The sequence below is a fragment of the Salvelinus fontinalis genome, chromosome 1, assembly GCF_029448725.1.
Source record: "Salvelinus fontinalis isolate EN_2023a chromosome 1, ASM2944872v1, whole genome shotgun sequence".
Taxonomy (NCBI): Eukaryota; Metazoa; Chordata; class Actinopteri; order Salmoniformes; family Salmonidae; genus Salvelinus; species Salvelinus fontinalis.
In genome coordinates this window covers 25,909,312-25,923,603 of record NC_074665.1, presented here as the reverse complement: position 1 = coordinate 25,923,603, position 14,292 = coordinate 25,909,312, and the positions used below count along the sequence as shown (strand labels likewise).

General features: G+C 46.2%; 1 protein-coding gene across 1 annotated transcript in view; it reads left to right on the top strand.

Annotated features, from left to right (window-relative positions):
* LOC129851269 (latent-transforming growth factor beta-binding protein 1-like) overlaps positions 1-14,292 on the top strand; it is a gene marked incomplete in the record, with an annotated part of 125,108 nt that overhangs the window by 109,535 nt on the left and 1,281 nt on the right. The window contains 9 exon segments of the mRNA XM_055917694.1: positions 713-841; positions 7,787-7,927; positions 8,856-9,017; positions 9,117-9,206; positions 10,186-10,314; positions 10,623-10,763; positions 10,943-11,116; positions 12,902-13,066; positions 13,485-13,634. Coding sequence (XP_055773669.1) covers positions 713-841; positions 7,787-7,927; positions 8,856-9,017; positions 9,117-9,206; positions 10,186-10,314; positions 10,623-10,763; positions 10,943-11,116; positions 12,902-13,066; positions 13,485-13,634 — 1,281 coding nt within the window.

The window sequence follows — 14,292 nt, the reverse complement described above, 5'->3', positions numbered from 1 at the left end:
GGGGGGGGGGGTTCTAACGGAGTTGTACTGTCTCTTTGGTCCAGTTAACTCAAGCTGGTTCTCTACGAATTAACTCCACAGAACAGGTTTCTCATTGACCATAGTAACTTACTCTGAGCATCTGTCGTGAGGCAGCAACATTACATCTGTTGCGTTTGCTTGTTTTGGGGGTCAGGCGGTCGTTTGGACTGTTTGGTTTACACAGTGTTCCAGCTACAGTTTAGAGTGCTCTGTTTGCTCAGCTCAGCCAAGAGGATGTTTGTGTGTGTGAAGTGTTTTGTCTATCACTCTCCATGATTTCCCTCGTGTTAATATTTGAGCATTTTTATTATAGTCTTCGCAGGGTGTGGAGTCTCATGTGCACGCACACACGCACACATACGCACGCACGCACGCACGCACACACACTTCTTTTCAGTGTATGGATCTGCCTTTTGTTTATATAGCCCTTGCCTCTGTGTGTTCGTGGTATGCTGCACTTTTCTGATTTGCCTCAACTCCGGACACATTGTCAGCTTGAACTCTGGATGCTCATACTCATCGCAATGGCACCAATGAGAGATGTGCTTCAAACCTGAGACTAGTTCCACTGCAGCTCAGTGGGTGCTGTTCTGTGGGTCAACTGGTCATAATTGTGGGACCACCTTTGCCACGGAGACTGTAAAGAACAGCGGCTAACTAGCCCTTTACAATTCTCCTCCTGGTTTTGCAGATATTGACGAGTGCAACGTCAACGCCACGGTGTGTGGTAACCACGGCTTCTGTGAGAACACGGTCGGTTCCTTCCGCTGCCTGTGTGACCGGGGCTACCAGGAGTCCCAGGAGGGCCTCGGCTGTGTGGGTGAGTAGGAGTGGTGTGTGTGTGTGTGTACTTTACTTTACTTGTAGTACCAAAAGCCCTCACAAGAATAGTAATTAAACAAAACTTCAGAGAAGTGAGGACATTTGGCAGGTCCTCACTTGTAAAAAGGCTATTTTAGGCTTAGGGGTTAGGGTTAGAATTATGGTTAGGAGTTAGGGTTAGGGTTAGGAGTTAGGGAAAATAGGTTTTTGAATAGGAATCAATTGTTGGTCCCCAAAAAGTCCTCACAAGAATAGTAAGAATTAGATGGGTGTGGGTGTGCGTGGGTGGTGTGTGGGTGTGCGTGGGTGGTGGTGTGGGTGTTGGGGGTGGTTGGGTGTCTGGGGAGGGGGAGGGGGTTACAAAAAAGTACCAGGAGGGCCAGAGAAAGAATGAAGACAGTAGTGTATGACATGGGCAAGGATAGGTCTGCTTCTTCATAGAGACCATCTGGTATAGTCTTTAGTACATTGACAGTATGTGCTGGAATATACTGAACAGTTGGCACCTGCTTTGACTTAGATCAAAGTCATTGCAAGTCTTTTGTTCAAATTTTCAATGACATTGGGGTCTATCATTTGATATATTTTTGGTCAGATACTCAGAAGCACCTATTTCATGTCAGTGCATGTGTGCGCTTTGATGATATAGGTGCTCGTTCTTTACAAGGAAGTTACAAGGCTTTCCTTGTTAGGGTCCTGCTGAAAGCACTGGAACACTCTCAAAACCAAACGGCGAGCCTTTGACGGCTAAAACTTCTGCTCCCGTCTTGAGAACTTCAGCGGGGTTGTCATGGCGACAGAATGACAGCTCACCCCTATTATGGAGACGCTGGGTAGTCTGCCATGGCTGAATCGGCCGACCTAGAATACCGACAGTAACCTTTTAATCTTAAAATTAGATTTATTTTCTGATTCAGTGGCAACTGCTGTAGCCGTTTTGCCAATTATAGACAGGAAGTGGTCCATGCAAAGCAATAGGAAGTATGATTGAGTGTATTTTCCTGACAGCTATTTGTTGGTGGTGGCAGTGCTAGACACGGTTCTCTTAAAGATAGTATAAGCATTGTAGACATTAAATCATATGTCATGAAAGACTTGAATGTAATGATGTGGTGTGGGCCATATTGAGGCAGATTGATGGGACTTTAAATACCCCTGTCCTCTCAAATGTGGACAGTAGTTTCCCTCTCTGCAGGAGAAAAAGATGGCAGACGCTTGATTAATGTGACCATTTATTTTCATTCAATTTGAAGGTGTAGCGCACGTTCTCTGTGATGTTTTAGACATATCCCCACCGTGTCTGCAGTGCTCCTCAGACCCTGGGATTGGAAAGGCACTGGAGCTTAGACTCTTAGCCAAGCTGTCGCCCACACACTGGCGCACACATGGGCACACACACAGTGGCACACACACAGTGGCACACACACAGTGGCACACACACTCCGCTGCAGTGAAAGTAATGGAGCCGGAGCCATGAAGCTGTATGGCAGCTGTCTGTCTTCCTGTCGGAGTCCGGGCCTCTGGTTCCTGTCTACTTATCCCCACTGAAGAGAAAGATTGACTATTAGACAGAGATTTGTATTTACATTTTCGCCTTTTGATTTGATTTGTTTCAAGACTGGAGCTGTCTGAATACAATCTATTCACTGGATGGACAAAACATTAAAAACACCTCCCTAATATTGAGTTGCACCCCCTCCTTTTGCCCTCAGAATAGCCTAAATTTGTTGGGGCATGGACTCTAGAAGGTGTTGAAAGCGTTCCACAGGGATGCTGCCCCATGTTGACTCCAATGCTTCCCACACTTCTGTCAAGTTGGCTGGATGTCCTTTGGGTGGTGGACCATTCTTGATACACACAGGAAACTGTTGAGAGTGAAAAACCCAGCAGGGGTACAGTTTTTAGCCTGGCACCTACTACCATACCTCGTTCAAAGGCACTTCAATCTTTTGCCTTGCCCATGCACCCTCTGAATGGCACACATACACAATCCATGTCTCAGTTATCTCAAGGCTTAAAAATCCTTCTTTAACCCGTCTCCTCCCCTTCATCTACACTGATTGAAGTGGCTTTAACAAGTGACATCAATAAGGGATCACAGCTTTCACCTGGTCAGTCTATGTCATGGAAAGAGCAGGTGTTCATAATGTTTTGTACACTCAGTGTAGGTTACACTCAATTTTCTTTCCTGGTGTAATATACTGCATGTGTGGTCGACCAAGTTATTTCTCAGTCAATAGCTTTTTCCGGTCAGGGCTGGGCTGTGGTGGCACCGCTAACTGTCAATGATGCGTGGCTTTCATTTCAGCCTCGGGGTGCAGTGAGAAAAGGTGAGAGTGTTCTGTCAGAAAGTCCATCCCTGCCACCAAATCAAACCAGCGTCCTGGATTAATGTCTTCCTCAGCCAAGCCAGTGGGCATTGAGGGCGTTCTTACGCAGACCCAAGAAAGCCAGTTCTCACTCAATCAGAAGAATGCCATTTTGTTTGCAGCTTTCAATTTCATTCTCATAGTTTGAGGGGGTTTGGGTGAGTGGGGGGATCGCAATCAGATAGAGAGTCAGTGAGTTCATGTTTTGTGACAAGGTGAAGAATTGGAGCTTGTTTTTTCTTGGTGGTTTTCTTAACGGGGCCCATGCAGTTTCCATCTTTTACATTTTCCTCCTACAGAAGGCCTGTCAGAGCCCTGAAAGTGGGTCGCAGGGACTCCCCTATTGAAGCTGATAGAACACTTCCTCCAGCCAGATCTCTCCTCTGACCTGTGTGCACATACACACACACACACGCGCACACACACACACACACCCACCCACCCACCCACCCACCCACCCACCCACCCACCCACACACCCACACACCCACCCACCCACACCCACACCCACACCCACACACACACACACACACACACACACACACACACACACACACACACACACACACACACATGCACTCCACGCAACAAACACACACACACACACAGTCATGCAAACTTACACGTATGGTCTCTCTTGCTTTCTCTCTCACACACACACACTCTCCATCTGTACCTTGGCAAGTGTTGGTTGGTCCCACCCCAGCCCTGTACAGCCAGCTGCCTCCATTCTCCTGCCAGCCCATCATTCTGCTGTGTCTTGCACAGATGGGCTCACTCCCCCCCCCCCCTCCAAAACTATTGGAAGTAGTCCACAACCAACCCCTCCTTTCCCCCCGCTCCTCTCCCTGTCTCTGGTTACCCCTAGACAGATGAACCTCTGAGCCTCTGGGATTGTTTGCTGCTTCCCAGATGAAGAGGCTGTTTTGGAGTTGAATGACTTTGTGTTGTGATTCAGTGCTGTTTGGTACATATTCTTCAGACTGGGAATCAGACAACGTAGCTTATCTGTCTGTGTCCTTTCCTTTCACAGTTCAGGTCATTGAACGGAACTCTCTCTCACTGTCAAGTGATTTAAGTGACACGTTTCATGGACAGGACTCCCTCTCTCTCCCTCTAGTCCAGCTGCAACGTTGATCAAGATCAAGATTCAACCAGCTTTTTCTCATTCTGCTGGGTTGGGGTTGGGGTAGGGGTAGGGGTAGAGGTAGGGGTTGGGGTACCGGTTGGGGCTGAACCCAGATGGTGACTGTGCAAGGCGAACAAGGTGCTTCAGGGTCACGCCAGACAGACTGGCTTTTAATGAGGGCACTGCGGTGGGGGCTACAACCAGAAAAGCAGCAGCAGGTTTTAATGTCAGCTAATGAATTATAGATTCTCCTCGGTAGCGGTGCGCTTTGAGCTGAGCGTTGAGGAAGGGTTATAACTAGAGGAGGAGGGACTTTTTATTTTTTATTTTTGTCTGCTTCCTGCATTGTGTACCTGGCCGTTAATGAGCTTTCCAATCCGTGGCAGCAGATATATGCGGTGGCGGTCATTGTGGAAGGGTATGCCAAGCCATCTGTGCTCTGAATCAAACTATGATACAGTCTCTATGGCTCTTGCGACTGGCTATTTCTGCCCAGTCACATACTGAATTAACAACAATAAAGTTAACTATGCAGGAAAGCATGTTTGCCTCTGCGTGCATAAAAATAAGTTGTATATAGTCATGGAAATAGAGCCAAGGTTAAATCCTTCTCCTAACTAACCTATCTGTACTATACTGTAACTAACTCTACGTTTACACATGAAAACATAATTTCCATTGGCTGGGCACTAGAGATGTACTATATAGCCAAATTGTGGTATGTAAACCTAAATGTGATCGACCGGCTCGATTCGGTCTTATATAGCAACATTTTAAGTGTAGTTTTTTTTTACATTGGATAAAATTGACTCGGAGCTAGAAAATGGTAAATCATACACTGCAGTTGAGGAGCAATGGGAAAGTAATTCTGCTTTGAAAGTTGATAAACTTGTAACCCCACTTTTGAGAAAATGGCCCTTGAATGTTTAGGTAGACCTACTGGTGAGCTCTTCTTTGTCTACACCCATTCAGCATTGTTCAAACCCTCTTAAGCCTTAGCCCCACCCATCTCTTTAAGGATTCACATGCGGGACTAAACAGAGTGTGTATGGTAGTGTACTAAACAACCAAAGATTTAAAGTCTAAAGGCTGGTTTATACTACGTCTATCGACATGTCTGTAGACAGTTGCCGCAGTGACATCATGAACATTCTATTGTTGTCCGACATAAAACTTGTCGTTAGGAAAAAGTACAAACACAAAAACGACAGGCTGCATGACATCAGTAGCCTGGTGGTTCAAAATAGCATGACTGGCGTATTTTAACACCAATAAACCCACCTGTTTAAAAATGAATTTTGTGTGTGTCAATCTAGCAAACCAGGTAACTAAAAGCAACTTTCTAAACAATATTTTGGTTAGTATCTAGCTTGTTATGTTAGCTTGCTAGCCAGTTCAAATAATGGCCCTATCATATTGCTGACAATGCCTTAACTTTAGCTAATTTGTATTCATTATTACAGGAAAATATACTCACAACAAGATCATTATTTACAAGTTAATGGTGAGCTAAATACAGAAAATAGCTTACGGTTGTGAGTGTAATGAAATAAAAGGAGGGCATTCTACTGGAGAATTTTAGAACTTGGACACTGTCTTGTTGGCCTAACATTATATCCTAATTTGACATTACCGTCTCTGGTAAACACACACTATATAAAATAAAATCAATGTTTATTTGTCACATGCACAGGATACAGTAGTTGTAAACGGTACAGTGAAATGGTAACTTGCATAGTGGAGTTTTTTGTTTAAACATGTAGCTAGCTAGCTAGCTATCTAAACAATGAACCATAATCAAAACGCATAACATTACTACCCTGCATGAATCTACGGGTAGCTAAAGCTAACCAACTAGGTTCAATGTTAGCTAGCTAGCTAACGTTAGGCTATAACTAGCAATGCAAATGGTTCTGAGATTCGAATAATATTACTAAACAGATCAGAACGTTAGCTAGCGAGCCAGCCAGCCAGCTAACGTTAGCTAGCTAGCTAACAGTACGCTTTAACTTGCAATGAAAACAACTTTCTGACAATATTTGAAACTTATAATATCTGAAAATGTAGCTAGCTAGACTCTCTTACCCGTATACATGGATGGACGCTTCTCCCTCTCTGTCACGGATGCCACGGTTGCCCTCAGTTTGAAAATGTAATCCGGAGACAGGTGTTTTATACAACAGCCTTTGTGTGTTCTCTTTAAGACTCCCTCCGCATAATCAAACGCCTGAATTTTCTACGTCTCCTTAGCTTCCACTGAGCATTGCACAGATTTCAAAACTCGGTCCTCCAGAAAGTGGAGAGCATTAGCAACATTATCACAGTTCTTCGTGATATCTTTCAAAAAAGCTGCGTTAGAAAGGATTACCTACACATACTGAGCAGATCATGTGAAAGAGAGAAGCGCGCTACATGGAATCCGAAATCTTCTCTCGGCATGTCCAGCCCATCCATTATCTTAGCCAATCATGGCTAGAGGGAAGGTTCCTGTCTTTTTTTGTGGCTAAACCGTAATTTAACAATGTTATTCATATTTACAGATGGCATACATGTTTGTTATTAAGGCACATGAAAGTTCACAAGTTCCAGAAGGAATTTCTGGCATAGAATGCATTTAGAATTAAAAAAAAAAATGTTATGCTCAAATGCCTCCTGTGAAGTAGTGACCCGCGACATACCCCTAGTTTCCTGAAAAGAGTCACAGATGCATGAGGACAGAATCCACTGAAATGGAAAACAAATTTTCCTCCAAATGGTAGTCCCATTCTGCTGAGCAGTAAGGCCGTGAAATATATTATCCTATGAAGAAAAATCTGCCTTTTCCATTGTCATTCCGGACCTCTCCCCTTTTTAGTGCTCCCCTATTGCGACGCACCCACTCTCTTCCTCCCCGCCCTCTCCTTAACACTTTCTAGCTCATTGACAAACTGGCCCACACCCCAGTGTGAAGTATTGGACAGCGTGTTGGGAATGCAGAGCAGTTCAGAGCACGTCGGAACCACGAGACTTTGTTGTCTTTTTACATTAAGCTCCACGTCGGGGTTGATGTACGTGTTTTCTCTGCACGTCCGTTCATACCTGGAGAGACATACATGGATGGATGCACAGCTATAACCACAGCCAGGTCAAAGGAAAACAGACATGTTACTGGAGTGTGAAATAGATATTTGAGTGTTTTTCTTCCTCAATGTATAGGCCTATTCATTCATTTTGAAAACATTGGAGTGTTTTGTTTAAGAAAAATCTATTTCCAAGAGTATATCACCAGCTCCCCATACAGTACACCACTTAGTATCTTAATGTATCTTTATTAGCTACTTGTCTTGTAAATGAAACCACACATGCCACATATGTGAGACATTATATAAACAAGATGCCTCCTGCGAGGTTGCTAACCATGCTCATTAGTGCTAACCGCTAACCAAGGTGTTGTGCTCTCCCTGCAGATGTGAACGAGTGTGATTTGCTGAGCGGTGTGTGTGGCGAGGCCCTGTGTGAGAACGTGGAGGGCTCGTTCCTGTGTATGTGCCCCGACGAGGACCAGGAGTACAACCAGATGACCGCCAAGTGCAGTCCCGCTCCCACAGGTGACCCACACATTGCCTGAAGACAAATGAAGACTCCTAGTTTATATAAAGCACAGTTTAAATGTTTCATTTTAAATAGCCTTTAATAGCTTGGAGTTTCATTTGAGTGGAGTGGTGCTCTGATGAATGAGGGGGCCTGGCTCTGTTTAACAACACAGCCGCGGGTTAGGGGCCTCCTTTGTCTTTGCCTGAGTGTAAAACCCTAATGAGAAGCAGAGCCAACTGTGTGTCTTGTCTGTCTGGTGGATATACTGTATAATACAGGGCTTTAGGTCCCAAAGCTCAACATTAACCTAGGTTCCTTGTCAGACTTAACCCGATGACCTCAAGTATGTTCTCTCACCTCTGAGAACACTCCCAAATATTTAAGGAGGATAGTTTCTCATTATATAATGTTAGGAATTAGAGCATGCTCTGTGCTCACAACCACAGACGTTACATAATAGTAGGATTGCGTTAGAAGAATGTAAAAAAATCCATTTCCATGTTGTAGCAATGAAAGCTGTGTTTTTCTGAGAATGGGCAATTGGATACGAATCTCTAATTATCGGAGGCATTCACAGATCACAAAACTGTGATAAAGACACCGCTGTGTTTGTGTGTGTGTTCGTGTGTGTACGTGCATGTGGAGGGTTTAGGGGAAACCAAGGAGAGGAGGTGGAGATAGGGGGGGGGGGGTGTTCTCTTCTCTCCAGGTATATCAATAAAGCAGTGTGAAGACCCAGATCACAGTCATCATGTGGCCCATCTCTCCAACAGGCTGTAATTGTCTCAGTTTACGAGAGAGACTCATTCCTCCCGGGTTAACCCATTTTAAGCACTCAAAAAAAAAACGTTACTCCTTCACGCCCTCAACTGAAAATATTACCGAACACTATTGTCGATCTATTCATGTGTCCGTGTATTTCTTCTCCCCTGTTTTCCCCAGCCTCGTCAGTAGAGAGGAAGGAGTGCTACTACAACCTCAACGATGAGAACCTGTGTGAGAACGTGCTGACCAGCAGTGTCACCATGGAGGAGTGCTGCTGTACACTGGGAGCAGGCTGGGGGGACAACTGTGAGGTGCACCCCTGCCCCGTCCATGGCACTGGTGAGGAAACACACACATGAACACACAGACACACGTATTATATCCACACACACACACACACTACTTATTACACATTTTCTTGTCTATCTCTTTCGACAGATCAGTTTTCCCAGATGTGTCCAGCTGGGAGAGGCAGTGTCCCCACTGGTGACGCTGTGTTTGGAGTGACCGCAGCCGAGAGCTATAAAGGTATGTGAACTCAGAGACCCAGCGTAGGCTGAACGGAGCCTTGGCTCACAACAGTAGTGTTCAGAGAACGCTGTGAGAACCTCATGAATCAGATAATGAGGTCGCAACAGACCCACGATTTTGAATGGCCTTGCTGAACTCTTGAGATGCTGCTATTAGTCTCGTCACCGCTGCCTCTCTCTCAGGCCCGTGTCTGTGCTCTTATCGTGTAAGTGTTTGTTTATGTGTGTGTGTCTCTGTCTGTGGTTTCTGTCTCTCAGCCTTGGAGTCACAGAGCAGAAATACCAGCCTTAGATGTCTGGAGACATGTGACCTCCACATGTTCTCCTCCTAGCATATCTTCCCCTCTCCCCTCTCTCCTGTTTTTCTCTTTCTCTCCCTCTGTCCTCTTCTCTCCCTCTCCTCTCCCAGCCCCTTCAAGCCTCGATTGTTCACCTGGCGCGAAAGCTAATTCATCGAACCAACAGCCTTAATTCAATCATGTCATTTATTACAGCAAGGGGATTCTGGTCGAGAGGGGCTGGCAGCAAGTGAATGTGGTGTATTCCGAGAGAGAGACAGACAGAGACGGGCTGGGAAGGCGTGTTGCCAGACACATTTCCTGAGCATCAGTCTGGATATGTCTTCGATTAGTCAACCTGTTTGCACGGCCGATTATTGGTCTCGGTTGCAAACACCAACGCTCAACCGAAGGAAGAGTAGAGTACTGTAGAGTACGCACCTGTTTGTTGATGGAGGTTTTCTCTACGCCTCTCCGGATTTCATCTCGTTAAAGCGTTGAGTTGGTCTCCCCTTCCTGTAAACATAAAGAGTAGAGACTGTTTGACAACTGGACATGTATGTTCCCGTTGAGGGGTATTGGCGTTCCCTCAGATTCGGCGGGGAAGTAACTGCATGATTACTGTTGTTGTTGTCTAAACAATAAGAGATGCATTGAAAATGTGTGTGTAAGAAACCCGGCTTGTCCTCTCCCTCCCAGATGCAGATGAATGTGCGTTGTTTGGCCAGGAGATCTGTAAGGATGGCTTCTGCCTCAACAGCGCAGGAAGCTACGAGTGTTACTGTAAGACCGGCCTGTACTACGACGAGGTCAAGCTGCAGTGCAGAGGTCAGTGGGCAGGTCACTCACATTAGTTAGTGTTAATTCAGCACCAATCATACTTGATTTACTCACAACATGCTGTTTTTTTTGCGACAATTAAAAGATTGGAATCAATAGCCCTCAGTCTACTAATATACCATTTCCACAGCCCTGTGTCATTAAACTGTCCACGCACATGAAAAGCAGTTAGTGCTACTGTACCACAGCCTGTGTGTGAGAATCCTTGAGAATCGGGCTGTGAGACAACAGAACACCCAACATGACCTCTTGAGATCTTGGTCTCCATCTCTCTCCCTTCCTCTCCTCCCCTGCAGACATTGATGAGTGTCACGATGAGTCTAGCTGTGTGGGGGGAGAGTGTTTAAACACACAGGGCTCCTACATGTGTTTCTGTACACGCCCCATGGTGTTGGACTCTGACAACAAGCGCTGCGTGATCGCCCCTGAAGTGGCTGGTAAGAACCCTCATTTAGCCTGGATGCAAAAATATAAGCATCCTCTCATACTGTCTCTGTTTTTGGAAACATTGTTTTTTGTACGTCTTTCTCATGGCGATTGTGTGCCTTGTCATGTCATAGTGTGCCTCCGATAGTGAGATAATGATTGTGACTGAGATGTAACGTGTCTGTTGCAGAGCAACACTCCGTGCAGACTGACTACCAGGGTATTTGCTGGCAGACGGTAACGGGCGCCCGGAGGACTTGCACCAAGCCCCTAGCCAACAGAAAGACCACCTTCACAGAGTGCTGCTGTCTGTTTGGAGAGGCCTGGGGCATGGACTGTGCCCTTTGCCCCCTGAAGAACACAGGTTCAAAAATACAGCCCTTCTACACCAGCACTCATGTCCATCTATCAACTCTACTGTTATAATGACTTTATCCTTTACCTATTATGATCCATTATCTTTGGAGTGAATACACTATGTTTACACTGTCCTGCTATGAAAACTTAACATTCAGAGATCTAAGAGTCATTTCTTCATATATGTAGAGTCATTCATTTGAGGTAGATGCTTCTTCATCTAGTCTCGTGTGAGATATAATATAGATCCCCACACAGTATATTTCAGCTGGTCTCAGAGTGATGATGTTGGTCAGTGCTTAAACCAGACGGGCCAGGGCCTCCCAGACATCAGACCCAGGACTAGTGACACCTCATTAGGCTTGGGGTCTGCCAGCTGCCTGCTAATGCTCCTGTCTCCTGTAGCCTCTGAGATCTAGCCTGCCTGTGGCCGATCTTCTATCCTTTACCCCCCCCCCCCCTTTCCTGTTTCCCCACCTCTCTTATCCAATACCTGGAGTGTGTCTAGGCAGGGAGGTCTGGTCGCTGATGCATATCCTCATCATGCTGCCAGGGCAGATGGCTGCAGTGTGCATTATGGGGACCTGTGGACTGGAACATGTGGGGACAATCCTCAGGGCTCTGAACTGGATCATTTCCCTCCCTCCGATAAAATAAGACTGTTATTCCAACCCACTGGAAGATGGAACTGGTAGAGTTGGGGGGTTTTAAATGTTGAGTGATTTCCCAGCAGTTTGACTAGGAATTCGTAGCTTCATGTGAGAAGGATGTTGAACCGACAGCCCAGTGAGCGCAGTTAAGTCACGAGAGCTCTCCAGGAACGTTGCAGCTGTGCAACATAGGCCTACAGCTATGACAGTTGCACACTCTCTTTATAAAATCCGTTTTTGTTAAGTCATTGAGAAACATTGACAGGAATCCAAGTTAGCCATTTCAAAGTTGAATGTCCGGGTCCCTTTTAAACAGAGAACACCTCGTCAGGTGTTCAACGATTCGCGGAACACCCTTTGGTGTTCCACTTAAGACTTCTTGTCCAACATCGGCCAACATGGTCCCCACTAGGATCCTTAATCCTTACTGAGAATCTGAGATGCAGGTGTGTGAGCTCACCGCAGCTCTCCGCAGAGAGAACAGAACACACAGTCGTTTGTTCTCATCAGGCCCATCCAGATCGCTCTGCGGTCCCTCTCTGATGCGTTTCCTGTGTAGACGTTCTTGTGGGAGCGAACAGAGGCAAGCAGGTGCGTGGGATTAGCAGGGGACTGTAGGGGATGGCTGGCCATGGCGTGCAGATGAAAGACTCTGGTTTAGGTTCCCACAGTACAGTAACCAATGAGGAGGGAACTCAGAGCAGGTGCCGTGCTGTGGTGTGTGTTGAACGCCACGTTCGGGAGGGAAGTGGGCCGCTAGTCACAACCTGAGTATTCAGTTCAGTCAAATATCCCCTGACTACGAAGCCGAGTGATGATGGCAATGGAATTACTTCGAAAAACCTTGTGTTGACATTTGAATACGCTTCAGTTCTTATAAATCACAGAAACGTGTTGTGTTGATCAAACGTAGTAGGTTTTTGTCATGTTCTCTGTCTTTATGAGTACATTGTAAATAGCTCCCAGCATCCCGTGCATTCTCTAGCTCCTGATCTCAGCTGTGGTCACAGGGCTACATCTCCGTCTCTGTTTCAGAGAGCTGTGTCTCAGTCTCCTCTCTCCCTCTGTCAGAAGACTATCTCTCTCTCTCTCTCTCTCTCTCTCTGAGGGCCATGACTCAGTCTCTCTACCTTCTCTCACAGAGGACTATGCCTCCATGTGTAACGTGCCAATGAGTGAAGGACAGGGGCGTCCGTATGGTCGCGACGCCCTTGTGGCTGAGCCCATCCAGGAGTATGAGGTCAGCCTGGACTATGAACCTAGCCCCGACCAGCCTGGTGCCCTGCCCCTGTACGAGGACGAGGAGAGTGAGTGAACCAGTACCCACCACACTGTACAACACACTGATGAAGCTCAAACATGCAGAGAGGGGATATAGCATGGGGAGGTTGGGGCAAGCTGCCTATTCTCTCAGTGATAGCTCTTTTCTGCCATCTTGTGTCCACATGAATTACTACATGCCATGACCACAAATTGTTTTCAGTAGGTAGGCACAGATGGTAGGCATGTTACAGTTTCTGTATTTTCAGTGTAACCAAGGTCCTCCAAGAACATAAAAGAGATGAGTAATTATTCATTAGTTTATCTAGTCAAGCTAGTTAAATATAGAGGATTTTCAAATCATCATTTCACCGCATTCACACATGAAATAAGTCATTATCATGAATTATATCTTCATCTGACTTGGATTAATGAAACACCTCATTCCCTGCCCTCGTCCTGCAGACCCGTACGGTGCGTTTGAGGGCCTGAGAGCGGAAGAGTGTGGCATTCTGAACGGCTGTGAGAACGGGCGCTGCGTGCGGGTACAGGAGGGCTACACCTGCGACTGCTTCGACGGATACACCCTGGATATGTCCCGCATGGCGTGTGTGGGTAAGACATGGGTGGAGGACACACACACACACACACACACACACACACACACACACACACACACACACACTGAATAGACTAGAAGGAAAATAGTAAATCTCTCCTCAACCCTCAACCAGGAAAGGCTATCACGCATGTTGTTGATGTTAGGTCCGTGCGCGCAGTGAAGTGCAGGGCGTGCTGCTCTGTTTTAAGCCAGTTGCAGCTATGCTAGGTCTTTCTTTGATGCTCCTGGCCATGTTAATGGGACAAGATCAGAGCCTGAACAACAAGTACAGTCGAGCGGTGTCAAAAATGCAGATGATCTTTTTATAACAGACATACAGTACATACCTCTCCCCGTCTTCACAGCAACTTGAGCTCCTAAGAGTTCAGCTTCCTCAAGGGTCACGCCCTTTATGTTCAACTCCAGTTGAGCGTTAGGTCTTAGAGAATGTGTGTAGGGTTTACCGAGAATGGGGGCGACAAACAAAAAACATCCAGTCAGAGGCAGTCCAGGAGAATGGCAAGAATCGTGCATGATAACAGGCGGGTCACAAACAGGGCAAATAACGGCGCAGTACAACAGTGGTGTGCAGAACGGCACGTTAGGTCCCTTGATACCAATTGAGCAATGTTTCCATTCCCCAAAGAATTCGGGCTGTTCTGGAGGCAAAAG